Below are 14,235 nucleotides of genomic sequence, written 5' to 3'. Positions count from 1 at the left end.
GCTTTAAATGCAGCTGGCACTTACCACACCCTGTGAGTATCTGTCAACAGGGCTGCATGTAGTTTATTAAACAAACCGAACGTACCGCCTTATTAAAATTTAAAATAGGCCATTGAGTTAAGGGCTGTTTTTCTTTTGGTAAGCCTGTTTGGAAAGTTAGCACTCTGGAAATCCATTTGTCTGTATCTCAGCCCCAGTTAAAAGTTCCAGCTCCCTGGAGTCACTGAGCCCGAAACTGCTACACTCATTTCTAAGAAAGAAAAAGAAACTTAATGGAATAGGTTTGGTTTATCAGCTCTTATGATTAATAAAATTTATCAAACATGCACAGTTCAGGACGGGTCACCATTGGGTTATTCCAAGCGTTCTTAGTAAAAACATGTTCCACCCTGAATGGTTTGTTGGTTGCGTCTTCTAAAGGTTTAAAAATGTTTTCAGTTCTGATGTTTTTTTCCTCCTGTTAAAATAGAACCTGTTTAAAGTCTTGGTAACTTAAAAAAACAACAACAACAGCACCAGCATGTGTTGTTTGTGAAAGGTTCTCTCACATTTTTACCCATCCAGGACTAAACTGGCTCCAGCTAAGGGCCAAGAACAGACAGTAGTGTCTTATTTCATTCGGATGTAATATGTAGTATATTGCCTACCGTAGTATCTAAAGCAAGTACAGTTTTGACAGAATACACTCAAACAGGGAACCATAAATGTTAGAGACTGTAGTTAAGAACTTACATGACTGTTTTAAATACTATTGATTTAAACCACTGGCTAGTTTTTATGAATCAAAGTGTAATTCCCAAGGTTTGGCTATATTTCTCAGTGCTAGGCTGTTCTCTCTAGTGTGCCTTTAGCGGCTTTCCAGACATTCAACACAGGATTAAATGATAGTAGTTAGAATGATCAATAGGTTAAGACCGGTACAATCACTCTTGCCGCTAATGACCTCTGTAGTAATGGGTAATAAAGTGTAAGCTATAATAGCCTCTCACTGCTGCTGCATGCCCTTTGAATCCTAGTATTACTAGGGACTAGTTACATGAAGGAGTTGGACATTGGAAGTTAAGAGAGTGGATATATAGCCCATAATTCTTAATCTGCTGCGTGTGCTCACATGCGCGCACCCCACAGTAGTTTCAGGTCCATTTGTGTGTGTTTGTTTAAAGACTTAACTACATTACCATCTTGAGTTTCCTGCAGCAGGATCGGTGCTCAATTTCTATCCGTTGTAATTTAAACTTTGTCGTAAGGACATATCACCGTTTGGCGTTCAGCACGCTACCTTATTCACTGAAGCCATATTTTTACAGTCAAAAGGAACTAATTGCTCCAAGCTGCTTTCCAATAAAGGATATGGATTAATACGTGCCGCCGTGAAAGATTTCTGTCACCTTCCCGTTGAGCTAAATTCTGTGTCAATTTTGTGCAGTTCTGGTGTTTTTGATGATGATAGATAGGAGTCAGATAGTGCTGTGGAGTTTTCAAAGCGCTTTCCATAATTCTTGCTACACGCCTGCAAAATACGTCAATATTTCCATTCCTATACTGCAGGTATGTAAAGAAGGGGCTTAGAAGACCGAGACTGTGATCTGTAAACAAGAAAACCACTGGCTGAAATCTCTTTTCTGCTGTGAACTTGCTGGGTAGATTTATGCAAGGCACTGTTGGTCGGACCATTGGGCCAGTGGCAGAGCATTGGCTGGGCATCCTATAGATATCCTAGAGGGCTTCAAGAGCATCATTCTTTTGCTATCGTTTTGTATGATGGACAATAACCTGAGTATTCTGACTTCTCTACCCTTTCCCCCCAAAAAAACCCAATGACAAGCATGAACATTTGAAATGGGGAGTGGTATACTGTGGGAAGGGGCTAAAGTAATTGGTGAACCTTTTCCCCTTCATGTCCTTGGTTCATTCAAAATCCTTCCATCCCCCCGGGAACTGTTCTCCCTGAAGAGAACAGATACATTGGCAAATTTATCTTTCTTATCCTGGAGGTGGAAAGCATCTAGAAGGGTGGGGGACAGCCACAGTTGCCAAGCGGCAAGAAGGTTTGCATCTCTCGCTCACGCACACACATACCCAGAGTTCTCTGGGCTTTCATTTTAGATTCTGTTTGATTTGCTTAAAATTTGGACAGTGGTCCCCTAATAGCCCGTCTCACATTGTTGTCTCACTTCAGCCTTTATTGTAAACCTGGAACCTATTTCTTGTTGTACGTTACCACTGAAAAACAATCCTAGCTTCTTGAGGGTGTGGATGAATCCACCTTGAAGTAAAAACAACACAAAATCTTTAAGCAAACCTGGAAACGATTTTGCTGTAGATTAATGTGTTGTTTTTCTAACTTCGGGTAGATGTTGACAATGGGAGAGGTGGCAGCTGCTTAAAAACTGATGACGTGGGGCTTTTAACCATATGGGATGAGGTAGAGAGTATTCCGAAGCAGGTCTACTTAGAAGTAAGTCCCAGGTTAGCCAGTGAGGCCCACTCCCAGGAAAATACTCTTAGGATTGTAACTTCTGACAGCAGCTGTTGCCCTTACCAAAGTCAGAGGAGAGAATTATCTGCTGAACTGTCATAGGTCCAAGTGCAGTTTTAATCGCTGCAGTTTGGTTTTTTGTCGTCTGAATCCAATATGTGTGATATTTGAAGGAAATATTGTAATCTCTCAAAGTGTTTGTCAGTTAATTTGGTGCTTTTAGTATTTGCCCTAATGCCACTTGCAACTCGAAAGCCAGTGTAGCGTAGTGGTTAGAGCAACGGTTCTTCTGTGGAAGCTCACTGGATGATCTTGGACAAGTCAGACTCTCTGCCTCATCTACCTCACAGGGTTGTTGTGAGGACAAAATGGTAGAGAGGCCAACATTGGGTCCACATTGGGGAGAAAGATGGGGTATAAATGAAGTACATGGCATTCCCTGTGTACAAATCAGACTTGAAATCATGCTTCCAGGAAAGTCTGTGGGAGTTTAATGCCCTTTGGAATTCTGGTTCTCACATTGAGGGCAGGAATGTGCTAGTGAGATAGTAGAAGGTTGATGTGGTAGACTGGACTAGAGTATACCTGAAGGGTCATATTTTGCAGTGTTATCCCTGAAGGCAAATAGAAAACACACATAGGGAGAAAGGTTCTGCTGCCTCTTTGCTCTTGTTACTGTTGTTTCCCCTCCCCCTTGCTGCTGCCTCTAGTTGCGGGGAGTTTCTGTTGCAGGGAGAGCATTTAAAATGTGATCCCCTGGTATAGTCTAAAGTAGTATAGCCTCTACTACCATCCCCAGGTCTCTACCAACTAATTGCTTCTTTATGTGTGATGGAAGCCTTAAATTCACCTAATAAGTTACAGCTGGGGTAGCCCAATCCAAAGCCTGAGGCAGTTGAGGTGGCACCACCCCGCCACCTCCAGAGGGCTTTCAGGTGGCACAGGGAGCAGTTATATATAAAAAAGACCCCAGCCACCTGAAAGCCCACCAAAAGGCTAATGGAGTTATACCACCCTTTCAGGTGGCATAGGTCGATGGCCCCAGTCGCCATGTTCCCAGCCCTAAAGCCCAGGCGGAAGCCAGCTAACATCAACTCCACCCCAGGGGCACTCCCCTCCCCCCAATGCCGGCATCCAAATTGACACCAGTATTACTCCATGATGGCGACTCTTTCTGGGTTTTGCCACCACAGAGCTGAGGGTAACCCAGCTGCCAGTGCATCTGCCCTCTTCACTGGTGGGGGTACTCTTTATGCCAGCGAAGGGGGCAAATACACTAACGCAACCCCGCACCAACTCCGTCACCCTGTTCCCATCCCCATATTTTTACAGCAAGAAAATTCTGTCGTAAAATAGTGACACAAATCTTCACAGATGCTTTGAAAAAGAAGAAAAATCCATTTAGGTGGATGTTGATTGTGGGGTTGGGCTTCACCTTCAGTGGAGCCTACCAGAAGATCACATATGTTCAAAACATGAGAAAGTTCTTCAATAAGAACAAAAAGATCTTCAGATAACCTGATTGTACTTTCTGTTACCTTTTCTTTCTAAATCATGTTATAGAGAGTAATATAAAGAGGTAGAGATATCCCTGCCAAAGGGATTAGAGTAACAATCGATGGTTCAATAATTTGAAAATGGTTGTATATAACATAGGGGCTTGCAACAGATAGAATGAGGAATGAAATAAAGTGAAAGGTTATATATTTTTGTTGCTTGATATACATTGGTTATGTACAAATAAATTGATATTAGTAGAAGATGGGAACAATAACAACATAAGCTAGTATAGGAGTTAATGGGTTTAGTTAGTCAGAAATATTATATATAAGGATGGGAACCAGTTAGAATTTTTTTCTTTTATTCTTGTATTCTGATCATTTCTTCATTAAATGTCACTGTGTGGGTTAATGGTTATTTTTGGGGGGATAGAGGTTGCTGCTTTGTATTTTGTATTTTGTATTTGTTTTTTTCTTTTCTTTTTCTATGTAAGGTGACTGGTATACCATCTAATCGCTGATGTAGTATAAAAAAATTAAAACCAAACAAGTAAAATAGTGAGACAAATGTAGATCAAGGGTTGCACACTTGGATCAAGGGTTGCACAAAATAATCCAAGCATATTTCAAATGACAGTCCAAGATTAAAGGGACATATAGAACCGTAATCCCAGCATACTTCTCAGGCACAAGTTTGGCTTCCAGGACAGATGCAAATATTGTTGCTGTAATAGTGTGCATCTTGAGAATTGGGGGTGGTGGAGGAGGTATTTTGACTCTCTGCTCCAAATTATTTGAATTATTCTGACATGTGGCAGAAATTCAAATTCAGAATGACAATGATGCTGGAAACTCTTGGTCTGGATTTCTAGTGTTACGTAAATGAAGTGTCAAAAGGGAGTCACCGTTTGTCTTGGCTCGAGCAAGCAAAAGCCTTCATTGGGGTCCGACGCAGGAACATAAATGCACACACCAATGTTTGAGGGTGTTCACTTTACATGAATCTGACCTTCAGGAACCATTTTTAGTTCATCAAAATTAGTGGTGCTGAGAAATCAGGACATCAGTGCATAATGACTGTGAAATTAGGAATGAGAATTTGCTATGCAAATGACAGGACAAATCATGTGAAAAAGTCAAGATAAACTGCATATTAAGACATTAGGTTATATAAAATTAATACTGCATCTCTTTCTTGCTTACTATTCTCCTGAATTTTTTTTTGAAATCCTTTTATCTCCTGATCAGCTATTGTCTGCTGATTTTTAAAAACGTGATGCATTAAAATGTGCAAAACATGTTATTACCTTTTATTGTAATACATGAGATGACAGCAGATCCTTTTTAACAAAGTATATCCTTTACTGCTTTTAGTTTTCTGCTGTCACCCATTTGAGTTGAAACTAAAGAAAAGTAAGGTTCTTAAATATTACTATTCAAAGTCATGTGAGTTTTCAATTCCCCCCCCCTCTCCCTCCCCCCCCCCCCAAAAAAAAATCTATTGTAAGCCTTCCCTTTTTCTCTCTCATTTTCTGGTGGGTTTTCTAGCGAAATAGTCTTGTTGTGTTACCGGAACTGACAAAATGGTTCTCATGTAGTCTGCAAATTAAACACAAGTGCAGTGATTATTTTGAATAGCTAAATTACATTCTAGAAAGCTTGCAGAATTCAAAGCATTGTCATTAAGTATCCGCTTGAATACAATTTGTGTAACCTTGGCCAAGACAGCCTGTCATTTTAATGTCAGTGTTTTATCTGAACAAGACATCATCCTTTCAGATACAGTGTACAGGTTCCTCGCAAAGATGCCCGTGCAGAAACGTGTTAACAGTTGCAAATATGAAATGCTATCAAGTTCATCACTGTAGCTGTTTGTCACTGAAATGTCATGGAAAGCGGCTTTTAATGGTATCTCACATAATACGAAAGAATTGAAGCCATCTGTATGCTAGGTGAATCTGGAATGGCAGCGGCATCGTTGGAGGGACTCCGCTGCTCAAATTGCTTAGGAGCAAGGTGCGGGTTTTCGATACCGCCACGGTTGTGTGTTCATTTGTTTCAAATCATTAGGTTCGGACTCCCCAATGATTGCTTTGGAAGGGCTTTACTTATTAATTAACATAAAATTTGTTAGAATTGACAGTTGCCTCTAAAGGCGCACAAATTGATGGTTCAGTTTTCTCTGAAATTGTTCCTATTGCAAAATCTGTGTTTGGGGTGGGGAGGGAATGAAATGTGTTTAGTCCTTTCAACGGAATAAGACAGACCACTTATAGAGCACTGGAAGGCAAAAGGGGAAATGGTCAAGTATCTCCAAAATGAACCGGCTGAATTGTCTTGAGTGTGTGTGTGGAGGGGTGGGGGGAGAGAAGGGATGTTAATAAATGTGTTTGAAGAAAGCCGTACTCAGAAGCTTGTTATTTACACTCTATTGATGCTTTAGGTCCCAGTGTCAGTGGCTATGATGACACCTCAAGTTATCACTCCACAGCAAATGCAGCAGATCCTCCAGCAGCAAGTCCTAACTCCACAGCAACTTCAGGTCCTGCTCCAGCAACAGCAGGCACTCATGCTTCAGCAGGTAACTCATTTCTTTCCCAGGCTAGTAGCTATAGGAGGGCTGCCAGTTCAGATACCAAGCTTTTCCTCCAGAGCAGTGGTTCTCAACCTTCCTAATGCTGTGACCTCCAGTTCCTCATGTTGTGGTGACCCCCCAACCCTGACATTTATCCATTTTACAGATGGAGAACACTGATGCAGTGTTCAGAACTGATGCAGAGAGTCTTAGGCGACCCCTGTGAAAAGGTCGTTCGACCCCCAAAGGGGTCCTGACCCACAAGTTGAGAACCACTGGTCCAGAGAATGCCCGACCACCAGACATTCTCCTGTATTGTGGAGGGGGAGGGGAACGCTTTGTTCATACTAGCCTCGGTGCCAGTTGCACCCCACTTCAGTCTTGGTTATGCTGAGTAATAGTTGCCGCCTCAGGTGCAGCTCGGCAAATTGCTGTCTTTTGCGTTCTAAAAAACGTATGAGGAGGGGACCCCAGATTTCGGTCTCCCAAGGCCTTTAAGCTGGTGGGGGGAGCGGGGATGAGTGCCTCGAGAATGGGCCTTCAAAAGGCTAAGAGTTGCAAAGAGTCAGAGAGCAGATTTGCAGTCTGTTTGAAAAACCGACAGGTGCTTTGTCCAGCATGTCCTGGGAAGAACTGTTCTGCTATAACTGGCCAGATTAAACGAGAGAGTAGAAGTGTATTTTTTTCTGTCTTGCAGAACATCTGCGGAAGCACTATAATGAGAAAAAAAACTAGCAGGGTTGGTGCTGCATTTATTATTACTGTTTATATTACATGTATAACCCATAGAAGACAAGGCAACACACATGAGGTACCCGGGCAATCCCATCTCAGGCTTGCTTCTCCTCCTCAAGGTTACTCCATCCCGTGCCTTTCGGCCATGCCCTAGTGCTTCTCTGGGTTAATTTTCCTATGCCTTCTGTGACATTGCCATCTGTTCACTTTTACTGCGTAAGCAAGCTACGGTTACCCTTTAGTAGAGTCATCTAACTCTTTTAGGGCATTGCTTCCAGTCTTGACTGGTAAGGGGTCGCAGGTAACTGGGGGGCGAACAAAGCTGTTATTTCTCGGTATGGCATCCAACCATCCCAAGATAAACTGTGCGCAGGGCCTCTTGAGGTCAGTAGAGCCATGTGTTAAATTCTCGTTGCTTTAAGCCTGTGATGTGTTCTGTGGGTTGCTATCTGCCTTTGCCAGGTATGCTGTGAATGATTCTCAAAGCCATATTTTTCTGTGTGGTTTCTGTATCCTGATGAGTTTCACGAGGTTAATTCATGATAGGTGCGGCAACTCTGAAGTCTGTTACAAGCCAACTGGGGGTGCTGCGCTTTTCACTTGCTCCTTAAATGGAGTCCTCAAACCTGCTATCTGTCTGGGGCGGCTAGGCAGATGGGCGGGGGGGGGGGTGTTGAGGGCCTCTAACAAACACCACTTAGCATAGTACAATGTTGTGATGATTTAGAACGGGTGTGTATGTTTCAAATAGAGCTCTGCCAGGCTCTCCAGCAAGGGCGTTTTAGCTTTGTTATTCCAATCAAAGGTCATTCCTTGCCTTATTTTAATTAGTTTGTGTAGAAAATGGTATGTTTTTCATCAGTTCATTTTTCAGATTACTTTTCAAATGATAATGCCAAGAATAGTCAGTGTGCGCTGAATTTATTGTTGAGTTTCAAACTAAAGGTCAGACCATTACAGATAAAAGGATGCTATTTTTCAAATCACAGTTTGTGTATTACACCAAAAAAGGGGACCCTGAATGGGAGATCGCACTTCGTTTTACTAGCCCCTCTCACTTGTTTTTTTCCTTTGTAGCAGCAGCTTCAAGAATTCTATAAGAAACAACAGGAGCAGTTGCAGCTTCAACTTTTACAGCAACAGCATGCAGGAAAACAACCTAAAGAGGTAGGAGCACGCCCCCCCTCCCCTCCCCATTACATTTAAACCGCAGGTCCTGAAGGAAAATACAGTGGTTGCAAAACTGTCATTCATCTTATAAATGGTTGAACGACTGAGTTGAATGTATCAGGTCCTGGCTTTTAGATTTAGACGCCCGGACTGTTTTTCCTCTTTATTTATTTTTTTCTCCTGCAGCATATTATGACACTGAACAGTTTGTGGAAGAAAGCACGTGTCACTCAAAATATTTTTCTTGAACTGTTGAAGAACTTTGTGCCTTTTTAAAAAAAGGCATGTTAAATGCGGATGGAAAACATAGTCTTGAGGTTGTACACTTGTTTGCCCCTGTCTACTTTCACGTGTGTCTCTGTATCCAGATAGGATACTGTGTGCACAAGCTGGCACTGTCCTTTTCTCCAGCCCGATCCTGCAGCACATGTTGCCTTGTTTTCAGAAAGAGTTGATGGCAGTGGGTGGACTCAGTCTATTTCCTCTTCCCTGTCAGATGGGCTGATGACTTTTTACCCGTGGAAGGGTCAAACAAGACAAGACAGATGGATTCACCCTGGGAACACATCTCCATTTCAAGGAATGAGTTGCTATCCAGGAACTCATTTAAACTGTGCCACAAGGGCCCAATTCTAGTCAGGACTGGTGTGAGAGGGGAAGGGAGCCATCCTTTTCCCTCTGTGCTGTTTTTTCCAGCCCAAAACTGTGTGGGAAGTGCAACTTGCCTGCACATCACCCACCCCTTCTGAAGTGTCTTGGGTCAGAAAAACAGCAGAGGGATCATGACAGGATTCCGTCCCCTCTCCACACAACTGTAGTCTCGACAAGAATCAGGGGCCCTCAGCGCTGTTTGAAGCAGTTTTTGCCTGGGAACTCTTTTAAAAAGCGGTGTGAATCCAGGGATGCCTGTTATGTGAACCACAGTCATTGGATCAAATCAAGAGCAAGACGGATATGCTGAAGAATACTTTTGCATGAGGCGTTTTTCTTAAGTGGTAATTATCTCCTAATAGTTTTGGAAATTTAAAATTAGCCAGGAGTGGTAGCGCCAGTATATTGCACTTGCTTTTCCTTCATTTGCTTACACTGCCTGAATTTGGTCTTCAGTAACCAAGAAAGCATATGCCATTTTCCCATAGAGGCAGAAGTCCGGACTTGACTTTGGACACTGTGATGAAGCCTGGGAAAAGGAAGTGCAATTAATTTGTGCTTGCTATTCCTCTTCCCTCCCACGGAAAAAAAAGGGAAAACTTGTTTAGACTGTCCAGTGAAATGTCAGTTGTGAAGCAGCCGTAAAATCCACATAAATAATTGGTAAAGGCGGAGGAATCTCTGAAGTCCCATTAACTCAGAAAAAATGTAAGCACTGCTCACTTTCTCTGAATCGTTACCTCTAGAGCAGTGGTTTCAAACTATGTTCCAGAGAATCTTATCATTTTCTGGAAGCTTATCTGGGTTCAGAGGCAGAAATGGGTGAACAAGGATTCTAGAAAGATGTTTTTTAAGCGATTACTGATCATCCCCTCAAATGCATTCCCACATTCTAGGATCTACTTGCACTATGCAAGGCGGCGGAGACAAGGTACCTCCACTGAAGAAACTCTTGCTTCTTTTCCCTTACCTCTGTCAGTGGAGGCACAGGGGCCAGACTAAATTTTATGGACTCCACAGATCTAACCTATCGATGCAGTTGCCATTTTTGAGCTGAACTTGAGCCATTTAAAAATGCTGTGAGTCCACTCCCCCCCCCCCCCCCAAATATCTGGACATCTTTTCAAATGGTGCTTGAAAAGGGACTTGCTGCGGGGGGAGGTGAAATTGCCTGGTCCCATGAACCTTGGGTTCAATCAGGATCAAGTCCTTGTGACATTTTTAAACTCTACAACTTCGCCTTTAAAAATGTCAGCTGCATCCACATGTTGAAACTAGGAAGACTGCAACATCTGCTTTGGCCCAGAGAGAGCTGAGCTTGAAAAGAGGAACTTTTATCTAAACAGCGAAACCCACAAAACTGTATCCAGTGTCTAAAATCCATGAAAAATGACAAAGTTTAAGAAATATATCCGTAATCAGCAAAATCCGAGATGGATCATGCTGGCTGAAGGTTGGTTATTTTGATTTTTTTTTCCAGTGTTAATAACACTTGGAAAGTTGTGAGGAACTTCTGTTCTAAAGAGGTGCCTTGAAACTTTTTGAGTGTTCTTTTCCAGATACCATCCCAATTTTTTTTGGTATATCCTATTGATTTTATGTGGCATTGTCTTCTGATTTAAAAACTACAGGCTTGTTTGTAGAAGAGAGATGGCAGATGGTGGGAAATCCTATTGTTTTAAAGGACGTCCTTCTCTGCCATACAACCACCATTGCCTATGGCTATATGATGAAATGGCCCTGTATTTATGAAAGGGTTGGGCTGCATTTAAGCATGTCAAAAATTGGCCCAACTAGTTCCTTCGCTACCAGCACCTCTCTACCCCTTCCACCCTTTTATTGCGCAAACCCAAATTTTAAGTATTTTTACGGCTGAGTTATGAAAATTGGGGGGGAGGGGGTTTATAATGGGAAACGCTGACACAAACCTTAGCTATAGCCCGCTAACAGGCGCCACTATAATAAAAAAGGCACAGATTAAAAAATGTCTAAAATGTAAATCTAAAGGACTAACAGTAATTAAAATGGAAATGGCACAGGGAGGGAAGGCATGTAATTGTGAGATATCACTGAGCAGAATGCTCTCAGCTTTGTTTTCCTGGCTGTTTTTCTAATTCAGTGGGGCTTACTCATCAGTGGCAGTTCAATGCGCGTTAATGACTCTGGGATGCAGGCATCACTCTGGACAAAGAAATGATTATTGTGCGGTCAAAAGAAGTTCAAAGACAAGAAGGGAATTTCAGTTTTTTTCCCCTTAGAGATCCACATTCAAGAGCATATAAATTAAGCCAAATGTTAAAAACCGCAGTCTGAAAGCTGACTTCAAAGTCACAACTCTCTAATTAATGAACTGCGAGCTTCAGTTTGGACAAGTCGTGGTTTGATGCACCCATAAATCAACATGACAGGCCTGTTTCCCAGCCTCAGACAGCGCTTGTCATTGAGTCGCATCAGATGTAAACACAACAGAAAGGGGGAAAGAAAGAGGGAATATGAAGGAGTTGCAATTGATCAACAGAACTGGTAAAAACCCACTTTTGAAGCGCATTATACATGATCACAGGAAATGCCTATAGCCTCAAGAGGCTTTCTCCTTCTGCTGCTGCTTTTTTGAATCAGATTTCTAACAACCTTCAAAAGGGAGAATAAGAATTATGGAGCTTTTCCCCTGTGGCTCCCAGGCAATAACCCCCTGTTGTTATTTTGTGCTTCTTCCTTTTCAAAGGTGTCAAATTTTAGTTTTTTAAAGATCTTTAACTCTATATTTGAAGACAAACAATAAAGGGCTGCCACTGTCATTCTTATCAGTTACCCGGGATTGTATTTTTTTCCCCTTTCTGTTGCCACTTCTTATTAACCTCTTATTTGGTCTATTAGACATAGTTTTGAATGCAAGCCTGCATGCTGGGAGAACATGAAAGTTCAGATGAGCTCAGAGGGCAGATAAAGAAATTTGAAGGGGAAAGTTACACAGCAGAATGAACGATAAAAGTTAACTCTTCTAAATTGCTGTTGTCAGACAGGAGAGCGTGTCTGACACAGAGATGATGGCTCAGAACGAGAAGAAAATACTTCTTTTTTTTTTTGCCTTTTAAAAAGGCAAGCAGGGAACTCGGACAATGTGATGGCATTTCAATATCTCACGCGACCGATTTACTGTGGTCCCACTTTCTGATGTTGCAGTATCCAAAATTACAATCCGATTTCTGTTTTAAGATGAGGAGTATAACATGATCGGTAAAAAAGAGATCCAGGGTCAGTTCCCCTTTGCTTTTACTGGACTGATTTTTTTTAAAAAATTAACCAGATGGTTTTAAGAGATGCCTGCTTCAAACAATGGATTTCAGACCTCTCCTGTGAGGTTAAAGAGGGTGGCATTATTAAATTGGCATTCAACTGGACACCTGCATGTTTCTGCGCATGTGTGTGAAAACATACAATGCATGCCAGTGCGCATGTGTCTGTGCAGTCAGATTCTCATATGCTGTTTTGTTATGTAGACTGGTGTTAGTCTTAACCAGGTGTGAACTCGTCATTCAGAAAGTTGGCACGCCTGCATTAATTCGCTAACACACACACGTTAGTTCGTCACAGAGTTGCCCCATTATCTGAAAAAAGAACAAAACAAGCAAAGATAGCTTTGAGATATAAACGGCACCCCATACATAGCATTTTTTAAAAGTCTCCTTCCCTGTAAGTTAGATGGAATTTTATAGCAGGGTGGAGGGCATGTTTATAGTACTACCTCGTTGAAACTGGATTTTGGATCTATGGCTCACGAGGTAATGTGTGCTGTTCGTATTTTTTGATTTCACCAAAAGTTTGGCCTGCGAGAAACAAAGGTGTTTGTTGACCCAGAAATTGGAATGAAATGATAGAAGAGATTCTAAGCAAAAGTGGATTTTTTTTTTAAAGGACACTTTGAAAAAAAAACATTCAAAGTTGAGCTAAGTAGATTGTTTTGTTTAAAAGCCTGTTTGTCCTCCAGTAGTTATGACAATTAATGTTCGGCAGAAGGGAGTAACCCAAGCAAGGAAAACAGACCTTTGACAGCAGCTTTAGGGAGGGGATCAAAAATGCAAGTTTTATCAGGATATTTCAGCATTTTAACAACTGACTACTGACCTGACAACAGGACTGCACCGAGACCTTTTTTGTATGCATTCAATTGTGAGAAGTAAACAAACTGCCTTGTATCCTGTGTTTGGTAACTGGGTGGGGAGCACAGTTTGGCAACGTGCATTGCTTTTAAGTTCTTTCTTGGACAATGGGCTTGTATACTTTTTTATCCCGGCTTTTTAAATGGAGAAAGAGCTTTCATGAGCTTTTCCTGGAGGATAGCAGTGAAGACAACAGAACAGGCATCAGTCAGCTTATATAAATAAAGCTGGTTTTAAAATATTAACTTCCAGTAAAGTGGGAAGCCACTGGCCTGTCTGAAGCAAGGAGCTTTCTCAGGCTAAATCATTCCTTTTGCAGTATGAATTTTTCACAAGGATTAGTAACTGAGATGCCAAACAGATTATTAAACACCGGTTTAACTATCCTTGTGATTTATATTAATCTAATAACTTGAGAAACAACTAAGAACAATTGGATCATTTGGGACATGCTGGTTTAAAACAGAACTTGCTCCCCTTTGCCTTTTTGCCTTATTTACATGTTTGTTTTCTCTCACTGTCAATTTCGGTTTTTCTGACAGAAAATCAATTAACTTACTCAGTGGGTACAGTAATAGGTCTGAAATTGGTTGCTAATATGATACTGGTGGGAGGCTTTATTTTGCAACTCCTGGAGAATAAAACCTCTTTGGCATTATAACAACAAAAGGAATGCTGGACCATTTGGGCTGCTTTTTGTTTCACGTACAGGTTCTGCGTTACGCTTTCCGCAAGGTGAAACAAATCAGAATTCTGCAGCTTTGAAAGCGGCATTCTGCAAGTTAATTTCAACTCAAGTAAATTCTGATGATTAAATACTCCTTTAAGCAATAGATTAAATGAACATGATTAGAAGTTGTAACTGGTGACAGGAAGCATACTAATGGTAAAGTTATATTAGTAATACTGTCAGCCATCCAAGTGTGTGGGGAAACCAATGCCACGCTGTTGAAGATCCCAGCTTTT

General features: G+C 41.6%; 1 protein-coding gene across 17 annotated transcripts in view; it reads left to right on the top strand.

Moving 5' to 3' along the window:
- The window catches only part of FOXP1 (forkhead box P1), a 641,222-nt gene that overhangs the window by 498,413 nt on the left and 128,574 nt on the right, over positions 1–14,235 (top strand). For 15 of the 17 annotated variants that reach the window (XM_048490247.1, XM_048490248.1, XM_048490254.1 and 12 more), the window contains 2 exons: positions 6,422–6,559; positions 8,366–8,455. In XM_048490247.1, the coding sequence (XP_048346204.1) occupies positions 6,422–6,559; positions 8,366–8,455 (228 nt within the window). The remainder of the gene's footprint in view (positions 1–6,421; positions 6,560–8,365; positions 8,456–14,235) is intronic. The other 2 variants (XM_048490263.1, XM_048490255.1) reach the window with 1 other exon arrangement.

Source organism: Sphaerodactylus townsendi, linkage group LG03 (genome assembly GCF_021028975.2).
Source record: "Sphaerodactylus townsendi isolate TG3544 linkage group LG03, MPM_Stown_v2.3, whole genome shotgun sequence".
NCBI classification, from domain to species: Eukaryota; Metazoa; Chordata; class Lepidosauria; order Squamata; family Sphaerodactylidae; genus Sphaerodactylus; species Sphaerodactylus townsendi.
The sequence above is the reverse complement of the archived record's forward strand: the minus strand, read 5'-3'. Positions and strand labels throughout refer to the sequence as shown.